General features: G+C 37.6%; 3 protein-coding genes across 3 annotated transcripts; 1 reads left to right on the forward strand and 2 right to left on the reverse strand.

Moving 5' to 3' along the window:
- The first annotated feature begins 1,920 nt into the window (after positions 1 to 1,920).
- On the forward strand, positions 1,921 to 4,125 carry LOC133709270 (putative glycerol-3-phosphate transporter 5). Its single transcript, XM_062134949.1, has 2 exons — positions 1,921 to 3,224; positions 3,451 to 4,125. The coding sequence occupies exons 1-2, from the start codon at positions 2,261 to 2,263 to the stop codon at positions 3,993 to 3,995; spliced, it is 1,509 nt and encodes a 502-aa protein (XP_061990933.1). The 5' UTR covers positions 1,921 to 2,260; the 3' UTR covers positions 3,996 to 4,125.
- A 114-nt stretch (positions 4,126 to 4,239) lies between these two features.
- LOC133709277 (probable protein phosphatase 2C 27) lies at positions 4,240 to 7,069 on the reverse strand. Its single transcript, XM_062134960.1, has 4 exons — positions 6,731 to 7,069; positions 5,752 to 5,949; positions 5,429 to 5,640; positions 4,240 to 5,159 (listed from the first exon to the last, which is right to left on the reverse strand). Exons 1-4 carry the CDS (start codon positions 6,902 to 6,904, stop codon positions 4,598 to 4,600), a joined length of 1,146 nt encoding a protein of 381 aa, XP_061990944.1. The 5' UTR covers positions 6,905 to 7,069; the 3' UTR covers positions 4,240 to 4,597.
- Positions 7,070 to 13,225: 6,156 nt separating this feature from the next.
- Positions 13,226 to 15,065, reverse strand: LOC133726929 (small ribosomal subunit protein uS17-like). Its single transcript, XM_062154569.1, has 6 exons — positions 14,947 to 15,065; positions 14,823 to 14,863; positions 14,637 to 14,737; positions 13,810 to 13,954; positions 13,603 to 13,692; positions 13,226 to 13,515 (listed from the first exon to the last, which is right to left on the reverse strand). The coding sequence occupies exons 1-6, from the start codon at positions 14,956 to 14,958 to the stop codon at positions 13,425 to 13,427; spliced, it is 480 nt and encodes a 159-aa protein (XP_062010553.1). The 5' UTR covers positions 14,959 to 15,065; the 3' UTR covers positions 13,226 to 13,424.
- Positions 15,066 to 15,535: the final 470 nt, after the last annotated feature.

Consider the following 15,535-nt stretch of genomic DNA (forward strand, 5'->3'; position numbering starts at 1 on the left):
GTGACTTTGTGGTATCGTTTGTATTATCTTGTTCCTAGTTGGGTCGATGAGATCCTAGCAATAGCTAGGGGAGTCGATCTTCTGTTTTAAGTTTGTAACGTGCATGGATGTGTAATAAAAAAACCCTACTGATTATGTATTTGATTCGTCTCTTAGGCTGAAGATTGCAGTTACAGATTATACAATATCCTCAATTGACTAAGAATATAAAAAACAGAGCAGTAATCCTAGCTAATTGGTGATTGACAAAATTCAAGTTGTATATGAGATCTTTGGCTATTGAGCTATTCTAAGCATCATCTCACAAGGAACTTTGCAGCAGGACTATTAGGAATCTTCTGAGAACCCATCTAGTAGCTTAGAACAATTTTGCAGAACAAAAACAAAATTCGTATATGGTACCGAAAATATAAGTAATTTTTTGGAGTGCTAAATTTATCAATCGTCTAAGACGTTGACAGAAGTATCATATCTATACTATTATTAAGAGAAGAGACTTTGTTAGCCAAAATCAAAAATTTTGACAGAAATGACCTTAAGAGATTAAAATACTTTGAGAATTAATTAAATCACAAGGGCTATTACGACAATTACAAATTATATTTTTATTAATAAAAATAAACAAAATAAATCTCACAACCCACTTTTCTCTCCCACTAACTTCTCTATGCAATAACCATTTTCTTCTATTATCTTTTCTTTTTTATTTTCTGAAAAAAAAAAAAAAAAATTACTTGCACATGTAGAGCATGTGTGGAGGAAGGCTAGTATTGATTATGGTTTCTTCAGGATAAGGACGTGGCAGATTGGTATATACACGTCATTTTTTACGACCAACACATAGCAAACTATTCTTTCGCTTGGTAGAATTTTGTGAGCCCCGCTTTAAGACGTGGCATACGTCCACGGGCGAACCGCGAACCCAGCAATAGCCTAGTGTGGGCTGATGCACCCACTCAAATAACATAAACGGTTTTTTATATATAGAAACTTTAGTTGCTAGTGTGAATTTGAAGGTATATTAAGAAGATTTTTCCTTGTAAGGAGTAGTAATTGAGCTTGTTATACATAATTTTGGAAAAATTATACAATTATCTTATAGTTTCTCATAAAGATTATTGCTCATTAGCTTATTATGATCCAAGTTCGCCCCTGCTTAAATTAAATTTTGAGTCCACCACTGCATACGTATATTTTTGAAAGAGACTAGAGGGCCTCTCATCCAAAAGAAAAATGAGACTGGAGGCCCAACTCACCAAATAAAAATCTATCAGGCCCATACCGAAGTCTATCCCTATTGCTAAGAAAACAGTCACAAATAATGTTATGGGTTTTCTGTGAATTTGCAGGACATGAGCACAAGCAAACTTTTCAATGCGGCTGTAATGGTGGAACTGGCTCACCAAGAGGCTGGTCAAATTCCAAGAGGGTATCTTCATCAGACAATGTCTACAAAACTAGAGTTGAGGAAGAGAGTCGTATACAATATGAATACGATATAGCCTAGATACATCAAAAGAGATTATTGTACGTCAAACGAGAATTTATACAATTATAACTTTAGGGTGCAGTTCTGTCACTGATGCATTTATTACATCTCATAACACAAAGTTGAAAACTATTTAAATTTTTTACATTATACCTCCTAAATCACCAGCCCTGATTATGACAAAAGATTATTATTTAGTTTCTCGACTTCGAATCAATGTAATGCAATGACAATTTTGAACAAAGTGCTAGACATGTCACTCTTCGAATCTGTATTAGGTTCAGATCATTCCTTGTGGGAAAAGGAACATAAAGGCGCAATCCAACCTCCTTTCCCTCCAAATTTGACCCCCCAAAAAAAAAAAAAAAAAAAAATTATTTCCTTCATTTTAAGTTTTAATTTTGTTTATTAGGTAATACAGGTAGCTTCTCAGACATTTCACCCTTCACCAGCAAGGCCTAATTTTCTTTGAATCTGGTGCGCCCTTCTTCTTCTTCTTCTTCTTCTTCACTACAGATCCAAAATCACCCTTATTCTTCTGTACACATTCTTTCTCAATCACACAAAGCAATCCCCAAAACCCTAATCAAAGATTCATCCTTTTCTTCTCCTCTGCCACAATCAACACTTGGGATCAACAATTCAGGTACAATTTGAGGTCCTTATACATTCTTTCTCTTCTTTGCAGTAATTGAATCCTCTCTGCAACTTAAAGACTCCATCTTTGATGATTCTCTGTAACTAAAGTTTACTCCTTTAGCTCTATTGAGCATGGAATCCAAAACCCAATTAGCTCCAGCTCTCAATTTCTTCCCAACCCTAAAACCCCCAAACAAAACCCTAGCTTTCCACCAAATCTCAGTCCTAATCATCACCTTCCTCGCCTACGCTTCCTTCCACGCCTCCAGAAAGCCCCCCAGCATCGTCAAGAGCGTTCTTGGGCCCAAACTCCAGTCCAATTCGAGCTCATTCGACACCGGGTGGGCTCCCTTTAATGGGCCTCAGGGCACCCACAGGCTCGGAGAACTTGATCTTGCATTTCTGTCTGCATATTCTATTGGGATGTATTTTGCAGGGCATGTTGGTGATAGGATTGATCTGAGGTTGTTTCTTGCTTATGGGATGTTGGGGAGTGGAGTTTTGACTTGTCTTTTCGGGTTAGGGTATTGGTGCAATGTGCATATGTTGTGGTATTTTGTTGGTGTTCAAGTTGTGTGTGGGTTGTTTCAGTCGATAGGTTGGCCTTGTGTTGTGGCAGTTGTGGGGAATTGGTTTGGGAAGACGAAGCGGGGGTTGATAATGGGTGTGTGGAGTTCCCATACTTCGGTTGGGAACATTGTTGGATCGGTTATTGCTTCCGGGGTTTTGGAATTTGGGTGGGGTTGGTCGTTTGTTGTGCCTGGACTTTTGGTGATTTTGGTTGGGGGTTTGGTGTTTTTGTTTCTTCCTGTGAGTCCGGAGGACTTGGGGTTTGAGTCTCCGGGGAAGGAAGAGGTTGAGATGAATGTGGAGGTTAATGGTGTGGAGAATGTGGAGAAAGTGGAATCAGAAGAAGCTGGGCTACTTAGAGCAGAAAATGTAGATGTTGATGCTGATGCGGAGTCTTTGACTGCTATTGGGTTTTTGGAGGCGTGGAGATTACCGGGTGTTGCACCATTTGCGTTCTGCCTCTTCTTTTCAAAGCTGGTGTCCTACACTTTCCTGTACTGGTTACCTTTCTACTTAAGACACACAGGTAATTCTTAAACTCCTGTCTTTGATTAACTGAATTGTTGTGGCAATGTGGGTGTTTTTGGATCACGAAAAATTAGCTCAAAGGAAGAATGCATTTGTTGTATAAAATGCTGAATAGAATAAAAGCAATCAGTGTTCATAAGTTAGAGGTTCCAATTTACCTATTGTAGTTTAAGGTGTTATTATGAACTTCTCATATTAATCATAAATTCTGTTATACCTTGTAGCTGTTGCTGGGGTGCATTTGTCACACAAAACTGCTGGAAACCTTTCAACAATATTTGATATTGGAGGAGTCTTTGGTGGAATTTTAGCGGGATTGATATCAGATATGCTTGAAGCTCGGGCTGTTACATCGATTGCATTTTTGTTACTTTCAGTTCCAGCCCTTGTTCTCTACCGGGCTTATGGAAGCTTATCTATGGTTGCCAACATTCTTCTGATGTTTCTTTCCGGACTGCTGGTGAATGGTCCATATGCGCTCATCACAACAGCTGTTGCTGCTGATCTTGGTACTCAGACCTTAATCAGAGGCAATTCTCGTGCCTTGGCTACTGTAACCGCAATTATAGATGGTACGGGGTCAGTTGGGGCAGCTCTTGGTCCACTTTTGGCTGGCTATATTTCGACCAGGGGATGGAACAGCGTTTTCTTGATGCTAATTCTTGCTATTTTTTGTGCCATTTTGTTTTTGATACGCATTGCCAGAACTGAGATTAAAGAGAAGTTGAGTGGGAAAAGATGGTTTTGGTATAGCATAGACACACAGTAATTGAGAAGTAATAGACACAAATTCTTGTATGGTTTTGGTATAGCATAGACACACAAATTCTTGTATGGTTTTGGTATAGCATAGACACAATGATTAAGAATTAATAGACAGAAATTCTTCTTTTAGTGCATTCTTTGAGTCTGAGTATCAATTTGATGAATTTGTGTGCAAACGTATAGTAGCTGGGTAAATCCGGTGCTACTCCTTATGAAACGTAAAAGAAGAAAAAGGGAAAACCACCAAATGTTTGGAAAGAGAAAAAAAGTATATACATAATTCAAAAGCTAAAAGTACAGTTACAGAACAATTTATAAGCAACTCAGAACTGCCTTAGCCACCTCTGATATGTAAAACAATTCCTTCCCTCAAAGTTTATCTCCATTATATTCTAATAGTGTACAAATTGTTATCTCAAAACTTGGTAATACGAATGTCTTCTGTATCCTTCTCATCTTCTGTAGAACCAACTGAAGCACCAGAAATAGAGGAAGCAAGGCCACAGTCCCATTCTGGATATATATACAGGAGCTGAACTTCTTATTGATCAATTCTAACCTTTGCCCACCACCAGAAACATCAACAAATGAAACACACTAGTTCATCTATTGATCTAAGAAGAACTGAAGATTTTGTAGTCCCTCAGCAGAAATACTACGTCTGACTCTGGACCTTTCTACCACCAGATGTGGAGGTGGCTCCAAGTGGAAACTCACCATAACAAGTGTCAAATTGTCGGTTGCGCCTCGTTTTATTGCCTCCTCTACTATTTGCTTGCAACACAGCTTCACATCATTGCGCTCTTGGAGTTTCCTTCGAGCAAAGTCTACAGCATTTTGGTTGGTGAACACATCCCATATTCCATCACTACCAATGATCAAAAATTCATCATCTTTGGTCAGTGTTATCAATTTAAGTTCCGGTTCAGCACTCAAGGGTCCTCCCCTTTCACCCTCATCCTTCAATCCTTCAAGATGCCAATCACCTAATGCACGGGTGACCCCTAACTGACCATTCAGATAACCATCATCAACATATCCACCCAAAGACTCAATTCGCGTCCTTTCTTTTGTGCAGCAGGGTCTATGATCTTTTGACATTTCTATAGCTGCTCCATTTCGCGACAATATAGCCCTGCAATCCCCAGCATTCGCCACAAGCAAAGACCTGTCCAGAAATAATGTTTTTCAAGGAACAAGCAAAATGTATCTATCCCGATGAAAGCTCTGATAAATACAAACTAAGCAGTATCAAGAACTAGACATGAGAAGGGGCCAACAACGAATAGATGTAACATAATGAAGTAATTCAATTCCAATGTACAGCACATGAATGGGCTGTTACTTCTTTTCCTATACTTTAATCAGAAGGGCTTACATTGCTTGTAAGACAATGTAAATGACAACCTATGTACACTGGAAGAAAGAGTTCCTTACCTCCCAAATATCATTGCAGTGAGTGCAGTTGTGCCAGAAGCAAGGGAAGACCGAAGTGAGCAAGTTTTTGCAAATGCAGCATCTGTCTCAACAAATGACCTTGTTATCACCTTTTCAAGCTCTACAGGGAAGTCAGAATCCTCAACAATGACTCTTGGCAAGTTGTCACGAACAAATTGCGCTGCATCCTTTCCCCCATGACCATCAAATACCTGTTTGTTCAAATTGGCATTGCATCATTCAACCATGACTTAGAATGTAAAGCTAAAGAAGCATTGCCATGGTGTGAATTGTTGTAAACAGAAGAAGGTAAGTGAACTTACACCATAGAAGGAGATAGCTTCATCATTGAGTACATTATAACCAAACTTCTTAGCCAAGTCACTGATGCATATATGAGTATCTTCCATATGGGGACGACCTCCGATATCAGACCACTCTCCTGACCTTCGGTCAGGGACAAAGTGTAACATGTTCTGTTTTCGGTCTACAACTACTGAATCCTCAGATATGCTTTCGAGCTGAAAGAACAACAAAATAATGAAACTTGAATCAGAGTGTGAAGCATCAAGGTCAATTAACTTTGGGAACCCAAACGTTTCTCCAACTAATATCTAAACCTTTGCAGCACAAACCAAACAGAAAACGAACCACGGATTAAAGAACAAAATCTAATTAGTACATAACCATCAACCACATCAGGATTCCCAATTTCCCACAAAAGGGTGGAAAATGAACTGCTAAAAACAAAGGCATTATATAAAAAGAAAGATCAATCAATCTCCTTTGCCTTGTTCTATATATTTCCGTCAGATCAACTGAAATCGAAGCACAAAAGAATAAGAACTGTCCCACACAAGACTAAGAACCTCAAAAAAAAAAAAAAAAAAAAAAAAAAAGGAATGTCTAATGATCACCATCCACCTACACAGAGTTTGATAATAAATAAACACACATCTTTGGTAAAAGTTCACCTTCCATATTTTCCAATCAATCACAGCAAACCAATTAATTACAGCTTACCAAAAAGGGTTGGTCTTTAACAGTTTAACATATGAAAACAATTCCAGTGACCCAAATTGAACTGAAAAGCCAGTACCGCATTATTAATCAAGCTGAAAACTTTCCTATATGATACAGTATCAAACCAATTACTACAGTAAACTTCAGAATCATGAACCACATAAGAAACCCAAATTCCAGAACTCAATTTTAACCAAATGGGTCCTCAAAAGTTCCAAACTTGACAACAACCCAACAAAGCTAAGCCATCAAAGAACACGAATTTGATTGAATTCTCACCTGAAACGAATTCAACACGGTGCTCTGTTGATCGGAGCTCATCACCGGAGATTCCCTGTCCAAATTATCCTTCTCGTTTTCACAATGCAAAGACTGCTGCTTGCTGTTGTTGTTGTTGTTGGTATTGATGTTATTGTTCTCCATGTTTCCCATTTCTGCATCATTCAAACACATGCCTTTGTGCTGTGAGATGATGAAGGATTTATAATGGCGGTGCTATTTTTTCAGTGCTTAAATTCTCAGCAAAGTTGGTGAAGGAATCAAATAGTAGAAACAGAGAGGCAAGAAATGAAAAAATGAGAAGAAGAAGATTCTGGGAATATGTGAGTGGGAAATGGGGGCCTCTGTTTTGGTGTTAGTAGTATTTATCAGATAGAAAGAATGGAAATTCCAGATTTTTCTGTGAAAATGTGGCTGAAAATCAGTTTGTTAATATTTATTATTCTATGAAATAAAATAAAATAAAAATGAAAAAATATTTTGGTCTTGCTGTTGCTTGCAGGTGAGGTAAGCTACACGTGGGACTGTATTTTCATGCACATTCTGTTTTTCTCAAATTTAGAGGAGGTAAAAGATGCCAAAGTTTAATATTGTGTTTGACTAAGATCACATCTAACATGACCAAAAGGGTTCCTCTTTTTTGAAATGTCTTAACCACTAAAACCATAGGTTTATCTTTAGTGCCTAACCACCAATAATTATATAAGAGGATTTTGGCCATGTGTGGTTGGGGTGTGTGATACTGTGATATTTTCAAAGAAATGTCCTGGAAAAGGTCATGTATTGCAGAAAATCATAATTAAGTTGGACCAATAGCTTGTTTAGAAAAAGACTACAGCTGTGGAATAATTAATAGTCTTCAAAGATATAAGAATAGGAGAAATATACTGTGCTTTGTCTCGACTATATTTTAAGGTAGATTCATAGGAATATTTTATATTTTCTTTGGGATTTGTTTGTTTATCTTATAAATTTATATTTATGATATAAGTATGAAGGAGATCCTAAACCCTCTGCTCTTTTTGTTTCTATTCTAGAGACATTCATATTTCTCCCATATGTCTCTAATTCATATTTGTTATCAAATCTAATAGGTTCGTATCGAAAAAAATCAAATCTATTAGGTTGAAACTTCAAACACAATTGATGAACCTCTGTTTTATTTAATTGACAATAATTGCCCCCCAAAAGTTTTAAAGTGAATGGAAAGGTATGTTCAATGTGAAAGTGATCATGCAAGACAATGACCTTAGATTTTTTTTTTCCCTCCTTTATTTTGCTTCCAACTTTTTCACTAACAAATTGACAACATCTCCAGAAAATATCTTCTCCTCCTCTTATATGGAACAGATGAAAATACTGCTCCTTGTTCATTAGGTGCATGATCATTTGCGTACACCATTGTTATTGCCTTTTGCCCATGTGAAAGGTTTTCCACAATACTATATGTCTATATACCCCACTGGCCCGCACTATATAGACCAAAAAAATATACCCCACTATATATTATTAACAGTAAGTTGTCCACTAAGAGCAAGTTCAGCCGTTAGGTCACCAGGTCACCTACTATTTACTATTTTTTAGTGTTAATTTCATCATCTGGGTCACAAGCACAGTGTATTTCGTATCTTGTGTCACCATGTACAGTGTTCTGGGTCACCATGGTGACCTGCACAGTGTATTTCGTGCCCTGAGTCACGGGCACAGTGTATTTCGTGACCCAGAGAATGAAAATATACACTAAAAAACAGTGAATAGTAGGTGACCCGGTGACCTAACGGGTGAACTTGCTCTAATACTATATTTACAGTTTCGGTTAAAATTCTTTTGCCAATGTGAACTTAGTGAAGAAATGGAATTTAGTTTAGCTGTAATTCTTTGATGTCGTATTCAGAAGCACTTTCTGCTTCAAAAGTCGAGCCAAGGTGACGAGCTCTGTTTTCTGGGGAACCTTTAATTGATTAGTTGGTAAGTATTGGTTGGAGGAGAATCTTGAGCTTGTGGATGACACAACACACTAATGAGACTCATACGTGGCCCAAGAGTTGTGCCCTCAAAATTTGTGCGGCTTGTTTTGGCCTTTGTTTTTTTGATACGATTGTTTTGGCCTTAGTTGCGTAACCAGATAACTAGTGGTTTCAAACAGAAACCTCAAACAACTGGCCGGTCATGTTAGGGAGATATAATTAAAATAATATGGTGTTTTAAGTTTTAACTTCGGCATTTTCACAACACGAATCATTGTGATCTTTATGGACATGATCTCATGGTTCCTTAACTTGTACCTTTCCGCAGAATGCTACAACATCGGTCAATCTTCTTTGAACGTGCTTGGTAATTCTTGTTCATCAAATTAAAATATTAAGAGAATATGAATGTAATAATAAAACAGTTCTAACTAATTGTTAAGAAAAGAAAACCCATCTGGATCAACACCTCCACAGAAGAAGCGCTGAAACTGGAAAGTCAGAAAAAGTGTGCTGATATTGAAATAGAAAGCATGCAAGGTCACATACTCACATACCCTCTCCTATAAGGAAACTCTGCAGGCACTCTTCTAATGTGAGACCTAAATGTTTTATTTCTGGTATATTTGTAGACATTGACTGTACGTATGAAACGTGTTCGCTCAGGTCATAGAGCAGTAAAATAGTGTTGTCCTCCAAACGTTTGCTTCAAACTTGAACTCAAAAGATTCGAGATAGTTAAGGACTTGGACACCCAGATTATCGTCCGTTGTCAGTGAAGGGTTAGTTTAATGTGAAACAATTGCTGGGAGTAAAGGGTTTAGTATTTTCAACACTTTAATCACCCTATTACAACATGTAATAGGAGTCTTAGTGTTTCTTACAAAACGCTCATATTGTTTACTCAACCCTTTATTCCATCCTATTACATGCTCATATGGAGGATGGATTACATGTACAGTAGTGGAGGGTCATCCGAACATAATCTAGATTGGATCTCAATCTCTGCTAAGAAACAAGTTTTCAAAAGTTCCACATGTAACAAGTATTTGAAGAAGGAACTATTGGTGATTCATAAAAAATAAAGAATAAAAATCAGTTGTGAGCTGGTGATTCATGTCCTAGCTGGAAGCAAACTATAACGCATTTTCAGAAGACAACAGAAAACTCTCAAAAAAAAACAAAAAAAATAGAAGAGATTTCTTAGCAGAGATTGAGATCCATGTCAAAGTTGCAGTCCTAGTTGCTTCAGTATATATACAGTATATAACTATATATGGCTAAACCAAAGCAGTAGCTTGGCAAAACATGACTTGGATCACTCTTCAATTATGTATGTGAGAACGTCAGCGGACACCATCTACCCTTATGGCAGATGCAGTCTGGACTGGAATAATAGCGTAAGTGGCTCTCTTGTCTACCGTGGCTGCTCTGTCATTAGTTCGGCCGAGATTATACCTAGTGATGATGCGCTTACGATCCGATTTTATTCTGTAAGGAAACCATACATGTTTTATTGTTTTTACAATGAGTCAAGAAGTTCTGAATATTTGGTGCAAGCCCCAATCAGTAAAGCTCATTACGGTCCGTCGTTTCGAGTTATGTAACCAGGATGCTGCTAGTGTTATGCAATCTTTTTCAGTGCGTATGATTGTGGACGTTATTAACACCCATTTTCCTCCATTAGACAAAAAGTTTGTGCGCAAGATTGTGGCAAGAATAATTGAGGTTGTGCGTAAGATTGTGTATGAGACTATGAGAGTGCATTTTCTGTTTAGTGGTGCCTATATATTCATTGATTTGATTCTGTATGAGATATTGAGTTCCACAGAAAATTGTGGGAGTAAGTTACAAAGACATTTTAGTTTTGAACTTTTGATAGATAGACAATTGGGAGATATTCACTTATTCCGGGATTTCAGTTGGGAGATAGAAAATTGGGTAGTAAGTTTTTGTAGACAAACTTTTCATGTTTTTGTTACAGTTGGCTCTACTGTCTTTGTTTCTGGCCATGGGATTGTAGCTTTTGTTTTGTTTTGTTATATTCACTCTTGCTGGGCTCATATAGCAGTTTAGGTTCTATACATTTGGAATCACCTTTGTAAGATTCTGTGGACTTATCAATCCTTAAGTTGGAAGCAGCAACTTGTTACTTGGCAATGATATTTCAATTAGTATTCCTAGTTCATTGAGGGATTCCTAGTTCATATCTCATTAGATTAGGATTAATGTGATTCTGTACATGAATAAGAAATGTTGTTCCTGAAAGTACTAGGATAGATATCGTTTAAGCCTAGAGGGGGTGAATAGGCTTAGATGAAAATTATGCTCAATTTTAACTTGAATAAAATTACCAAACATGGGGATTGCAGATGCCTATCAATCCCTGCGACCCAGATTTTGCGTTCTCAAATTTAATCGTGAAGAGACCAACACATTAAACAAGCACAATGAAAATAAAGAACACAAACAGAAGAAGTTTGCTGACGCAATAAAACCCTCGAATTGAGGTAAACAACTGCGGGCCTTAACTGCTGAAGGCCAAGTGTGAAGCCACTCACTACAAATATGAACTTACAACCAACACAAATAGCTCTAACCTCGGCTATTTCCCACTAGTCTCCTCTAGACTGTTGCACGAACACCACCTTGTTTTTCTCTACCTTCAGAACTGCTTCCACTCGTCTCTCTAACTTTGACACACAAACTAGGCACGCCACTTCCTCCCAACTGACCTCGTGGGGTTCTCGAACGTGCAGATGATATGAATGATATGAAGGTGTTTGATTGACTTATGAATTCACTTCAACATGGAACAAGTGAACTAATAATTCTCAATGAAGATCATGAGTTTTTCTATGAATGAAGAAACTCTCTCAACTAACAATGGATGCACAATATAATATTTAGAAGAGTCGAAGAAAGAAAATACTTTTCTCCTATTTGTATGCACCTCCCAAGACATCAAGGGAATTTAAAACTCTAGACCTAATTGATTTCTATTAGGAAAGAAATATTCCTAAAGAATATCTAGGTAATAAAAACTGATTTTCATCCCTAAATAAAATGCTATGCATAACTAATAATCAAATAAAATGCAATCCTACAAATCAGACATATGATTGATTCAATTGAAACTCGTCCATAATGGCAAACTAACATTAATCACGCACAAATACCTTTTAGACTACTTCGGGATGAATATCCCTTCATGCAATCACACAAGAAACAACCATGTTATATGAGATGCAATGAATGAATTACCTTTTCAGAGAATCATCTAGGATCAGTTGGGGTCTTGATCTTCATCTTGTGATTCAATCGCTATAGTCTTTGCTTCAAATACTCACACAGTTCTAACCTAGGCCTAAGACCCATTGTTTTGTATAGGGAATGCCAATACACAAAAAATTCTTATACTAACAGATATAGGAAACCTGTTAATAGGTATTGCTAATAGGTATATGAAACCTTTACGGGAAGGTATCTGAACTAATTGGCCTATATAAGGAACCATCTGGTGCCTGGTGCCTGCTGCCTGCTGCTATCACCACCACCACAAGAGAATACATTGCCCTGCCCATTAGAGAACTCTTCTCAAAATTCCTCGTCCTCCATTACAAAATTCCGCGAGTATGGCACCGTCAAAATCAAAGTTCAGAGATGTTACCCTCTACTATTATCCGGCAAAATCAAAGTTCAGTGATGTTACCCTCTACCATTCCACTTCGGTTGCCGGATAATAGTATTCTCTTTGTTATACCATCCCTCAAAGAAGTGATAATTGTCCCCTTTGCCGGTTTGTTATACCATCTGAATATGTTCCATGGTTTTAATACAAATTTGCAGGAGTAATCTGGATTTTGAGAAGAGCTTGCTTGGTTGAGGTCTCACTGACACAAGAATTTTGGACTAGGTAGGTCATTCACATGCTAGTCGATTGCCTTGCTTGCACTTTATGAGGTTGAAACTAATGCTAGTCAATTGCCTTGCTTGCACCTTTTTCATGGAGCTTGCCTTGTTAAGTGGTTGGTGATCAACCACCAGTGTCCTGTTTGCCGATTTGCTATAGAATCACCTGCTAACACCATGGTTTGACACATACGGCTAGCTTTTTGCTGGAAGGAATCTGGATGTCGCATTGATGGAGCTTGGTTATGTTTCTCTTTTGTAGCTGCGATTTGTTAGTCATTCCGAAAGTTCGGTAATATTTCTCTTTTGTAGATGAGATTTGTCAGTCATTCCCAAAGTTTGTCTGTATCAAGCTTTAAACACTAGTTTTCAAGAATCCATCATTTTAAGAGTTGTTTTTTGTTTTCTGTTTGATTACACTACAGCAAAGCTTTCCCTCCAATGAAGAATCATAAACAGGTTGGTTTGACTCCTTCGAGTTCCATTTCATCACAGCACGATTGCCAAAAAAATAAATTGACTATACATAAGAACTGATAATGCAAAGAGAGTTGAGATAACAGAAGCAATTTCAAGCAGAAAACAGTCATTTTAGATCAAAGGTCAAACCTACAGATGAAGCAAATTATAAGATCTTAGATAAATAGATAACATTGCTAGTTTGATAACAGAGGATCTTCAAAACTCCAAAATCTAAAGAATACATCAAAAGTTTTAAGAGGAAAAAGAGGGCAGCACAATTAATAGTCTTCTCAAGTCTATAATCAGTTCACCCTAAACCATCTACAACATCACCCCTACCATGAGAATCAGACTTAAATTCCAGTGAAAGCCTTTTTGCCACCAGCAGACGATCCAGCAGGAATCACCTTCAGCACATTGAACCTCTTAGTCTTGGACAATGGCCTGAACATAGACAAAGAAACAAAAGATGAGCCATGCACACGTATCAGATTATATTTATCAAGAGAAGTAGTGAATTAGAGATTTGACCTGCACTGCCCGATGATAACATGGTCCCCTTCTTTCACACGGAAGCATGGAGACACGTGTGCAGCAATGTTAGAGTGCCTCTTCTCATATCTTAACCAACATACAAAAGAGAACATTTCAGTATTACATAAAAGAGCATGCTTTTGTTTAACACAAAGAAAACAAAACTTGTAGAAATTAAGAAAGAAATGAACCTCAATACCATACCTTTGGTATTTTTTGATATAATGCAGGTAATTCCGTCGAACAATAATGGTTTTATTCATCTTAGCACTGTGGCAAGTACCAGCTAAGATACGACCCCTGATAGACACATTTCCAGTGAATGGGCATTTCTTATCAATGTAAGTCCCTGTTAGAACCACAAATATTGAATTCATATCAGCAAAAACGACAAATCAACTGCTAAATGCTCCCAATATTATAGGATAGAACAAAAACATTGAAAATTGAGGCAAACAAAGATTTCATCATCCAATTACTCGACTCAACAGAAATTATACACCCCAGATTTGCCCAAGTTGGCCTAAATTTTCTAACCAAAATTACTGATATAACTAACATACATTATCTTCTTCTTCTTTTTTGAGAAAACTAACATATATTATCAGAAAAGATTTACACAAATTCTGAGAAAAAAAAAAGAAGGTAAAAGGTTTTATGCATTTAGTGTAAATTAGAATCTGACTGCATAAAAGTTCAACAAATTCCATGTGAGGCTGCCTATACATCGCACCACAACATTTTATATAACAAGGGCTCTCTCATCAAGACTAATATCAGAAAGATCGACATGCGAAACAAATACTAAAAGACCCTTTCGGCAATTCTATGAGAATTCAACCCATCCAATAACAAAGACCAAAACTTCATGACATCAAACAGAATGTACACATTTAAGAACTGATCATTCAATCCAAACACTGACGCCAAAATCGAGACAGATTGATCAAATGGCACAAATAAACCATCATGTTCATACTCACACTACTTTCATTTCACAACATATATAAACAAAATTGAGAGTGTAATACCTTCAATGGCATCCCTGGGAGTCTTGAAGCCCAGCCCAACGCTCTTCCAGTATCGGTTGCCTCCCTTTCCAGGTCTCTTACCCTTGCCTGTTTTCTTCGAGCTAAAATTGCCACAAAAATTCCATAAGAACACAAATCACAATCAAATTGAATACAACCGAATCTTGATCAAGCTGAGAAATTTACCTCAAGAACACTTTGGGCTGCTTCAGAAAAGCTTTCTCGGTCTGAAACCAAATCACACTGTTAGTGAGTACTAAACCCTAACAGTTGGAGCAAATCGAAACCAAGGAGTAGAGAGAGAGCGAACCTGTTCGGCCATGATTGATTGCTCGGGATCGGTGAGTTTCGGCGGAGGCGCGGCGGCAGAAAAAGCTCTAAACCCTAAAGATGTACCAGCTGCGTTTTTGCGTCCCCTACAGGTTTATAAGGGCGCGAATTCGGGTCGGTTTGGGTGGGCTTGGGCGGGTTTTCTCTTTTGGGCCAGAATAGATGGTACTTTTGGGCCACTTATTAGAAACCGAAATGAATGTTGATACATGGATCGGATTCAGAGCGCCGACTTGCACTTGAATAGACGGCTCATTAACATCAAGTGCATTTTTTTGTTATTAATGAAGAAAGATTGACTATAAATATCAAATCACTTAATAAGTGTTGGATCACTGTCAGTGCGTACAAGAATTTCCCTTTTAATGGTGAAAATCCCGAAAATACATTCGAAGGCCCCTAATTCAGTGTTCAATCAAGAGCTGACAGAATTTTTCATTTTTGGTGAAACGCATGAAAGATTGAATGTTTTTTTTTTTTTTCATGGAGTATATCAGTTATCGAATTAGATTATTTGGAATGAAGGTAATATACTTTGTCTCATCCTGCATTCATATATAACAAAAGAA

The sequence above is a fragment of the Rosa rugosa genome, chromosome 1 (assembly GCF_958449725.1).
Source record: "Rosa rugosa chromosome 1, drRosRugo1.1, whole genome shotgun sequence".
In the NCBI taxonomy this organism is placed as follows: domain Eukaryota; kingdom Viridiplantae; phylum Streptophyta; class Magnoliopsida; order Rosales; family Rosaceae; genus Rosa; species Rosa rugosa.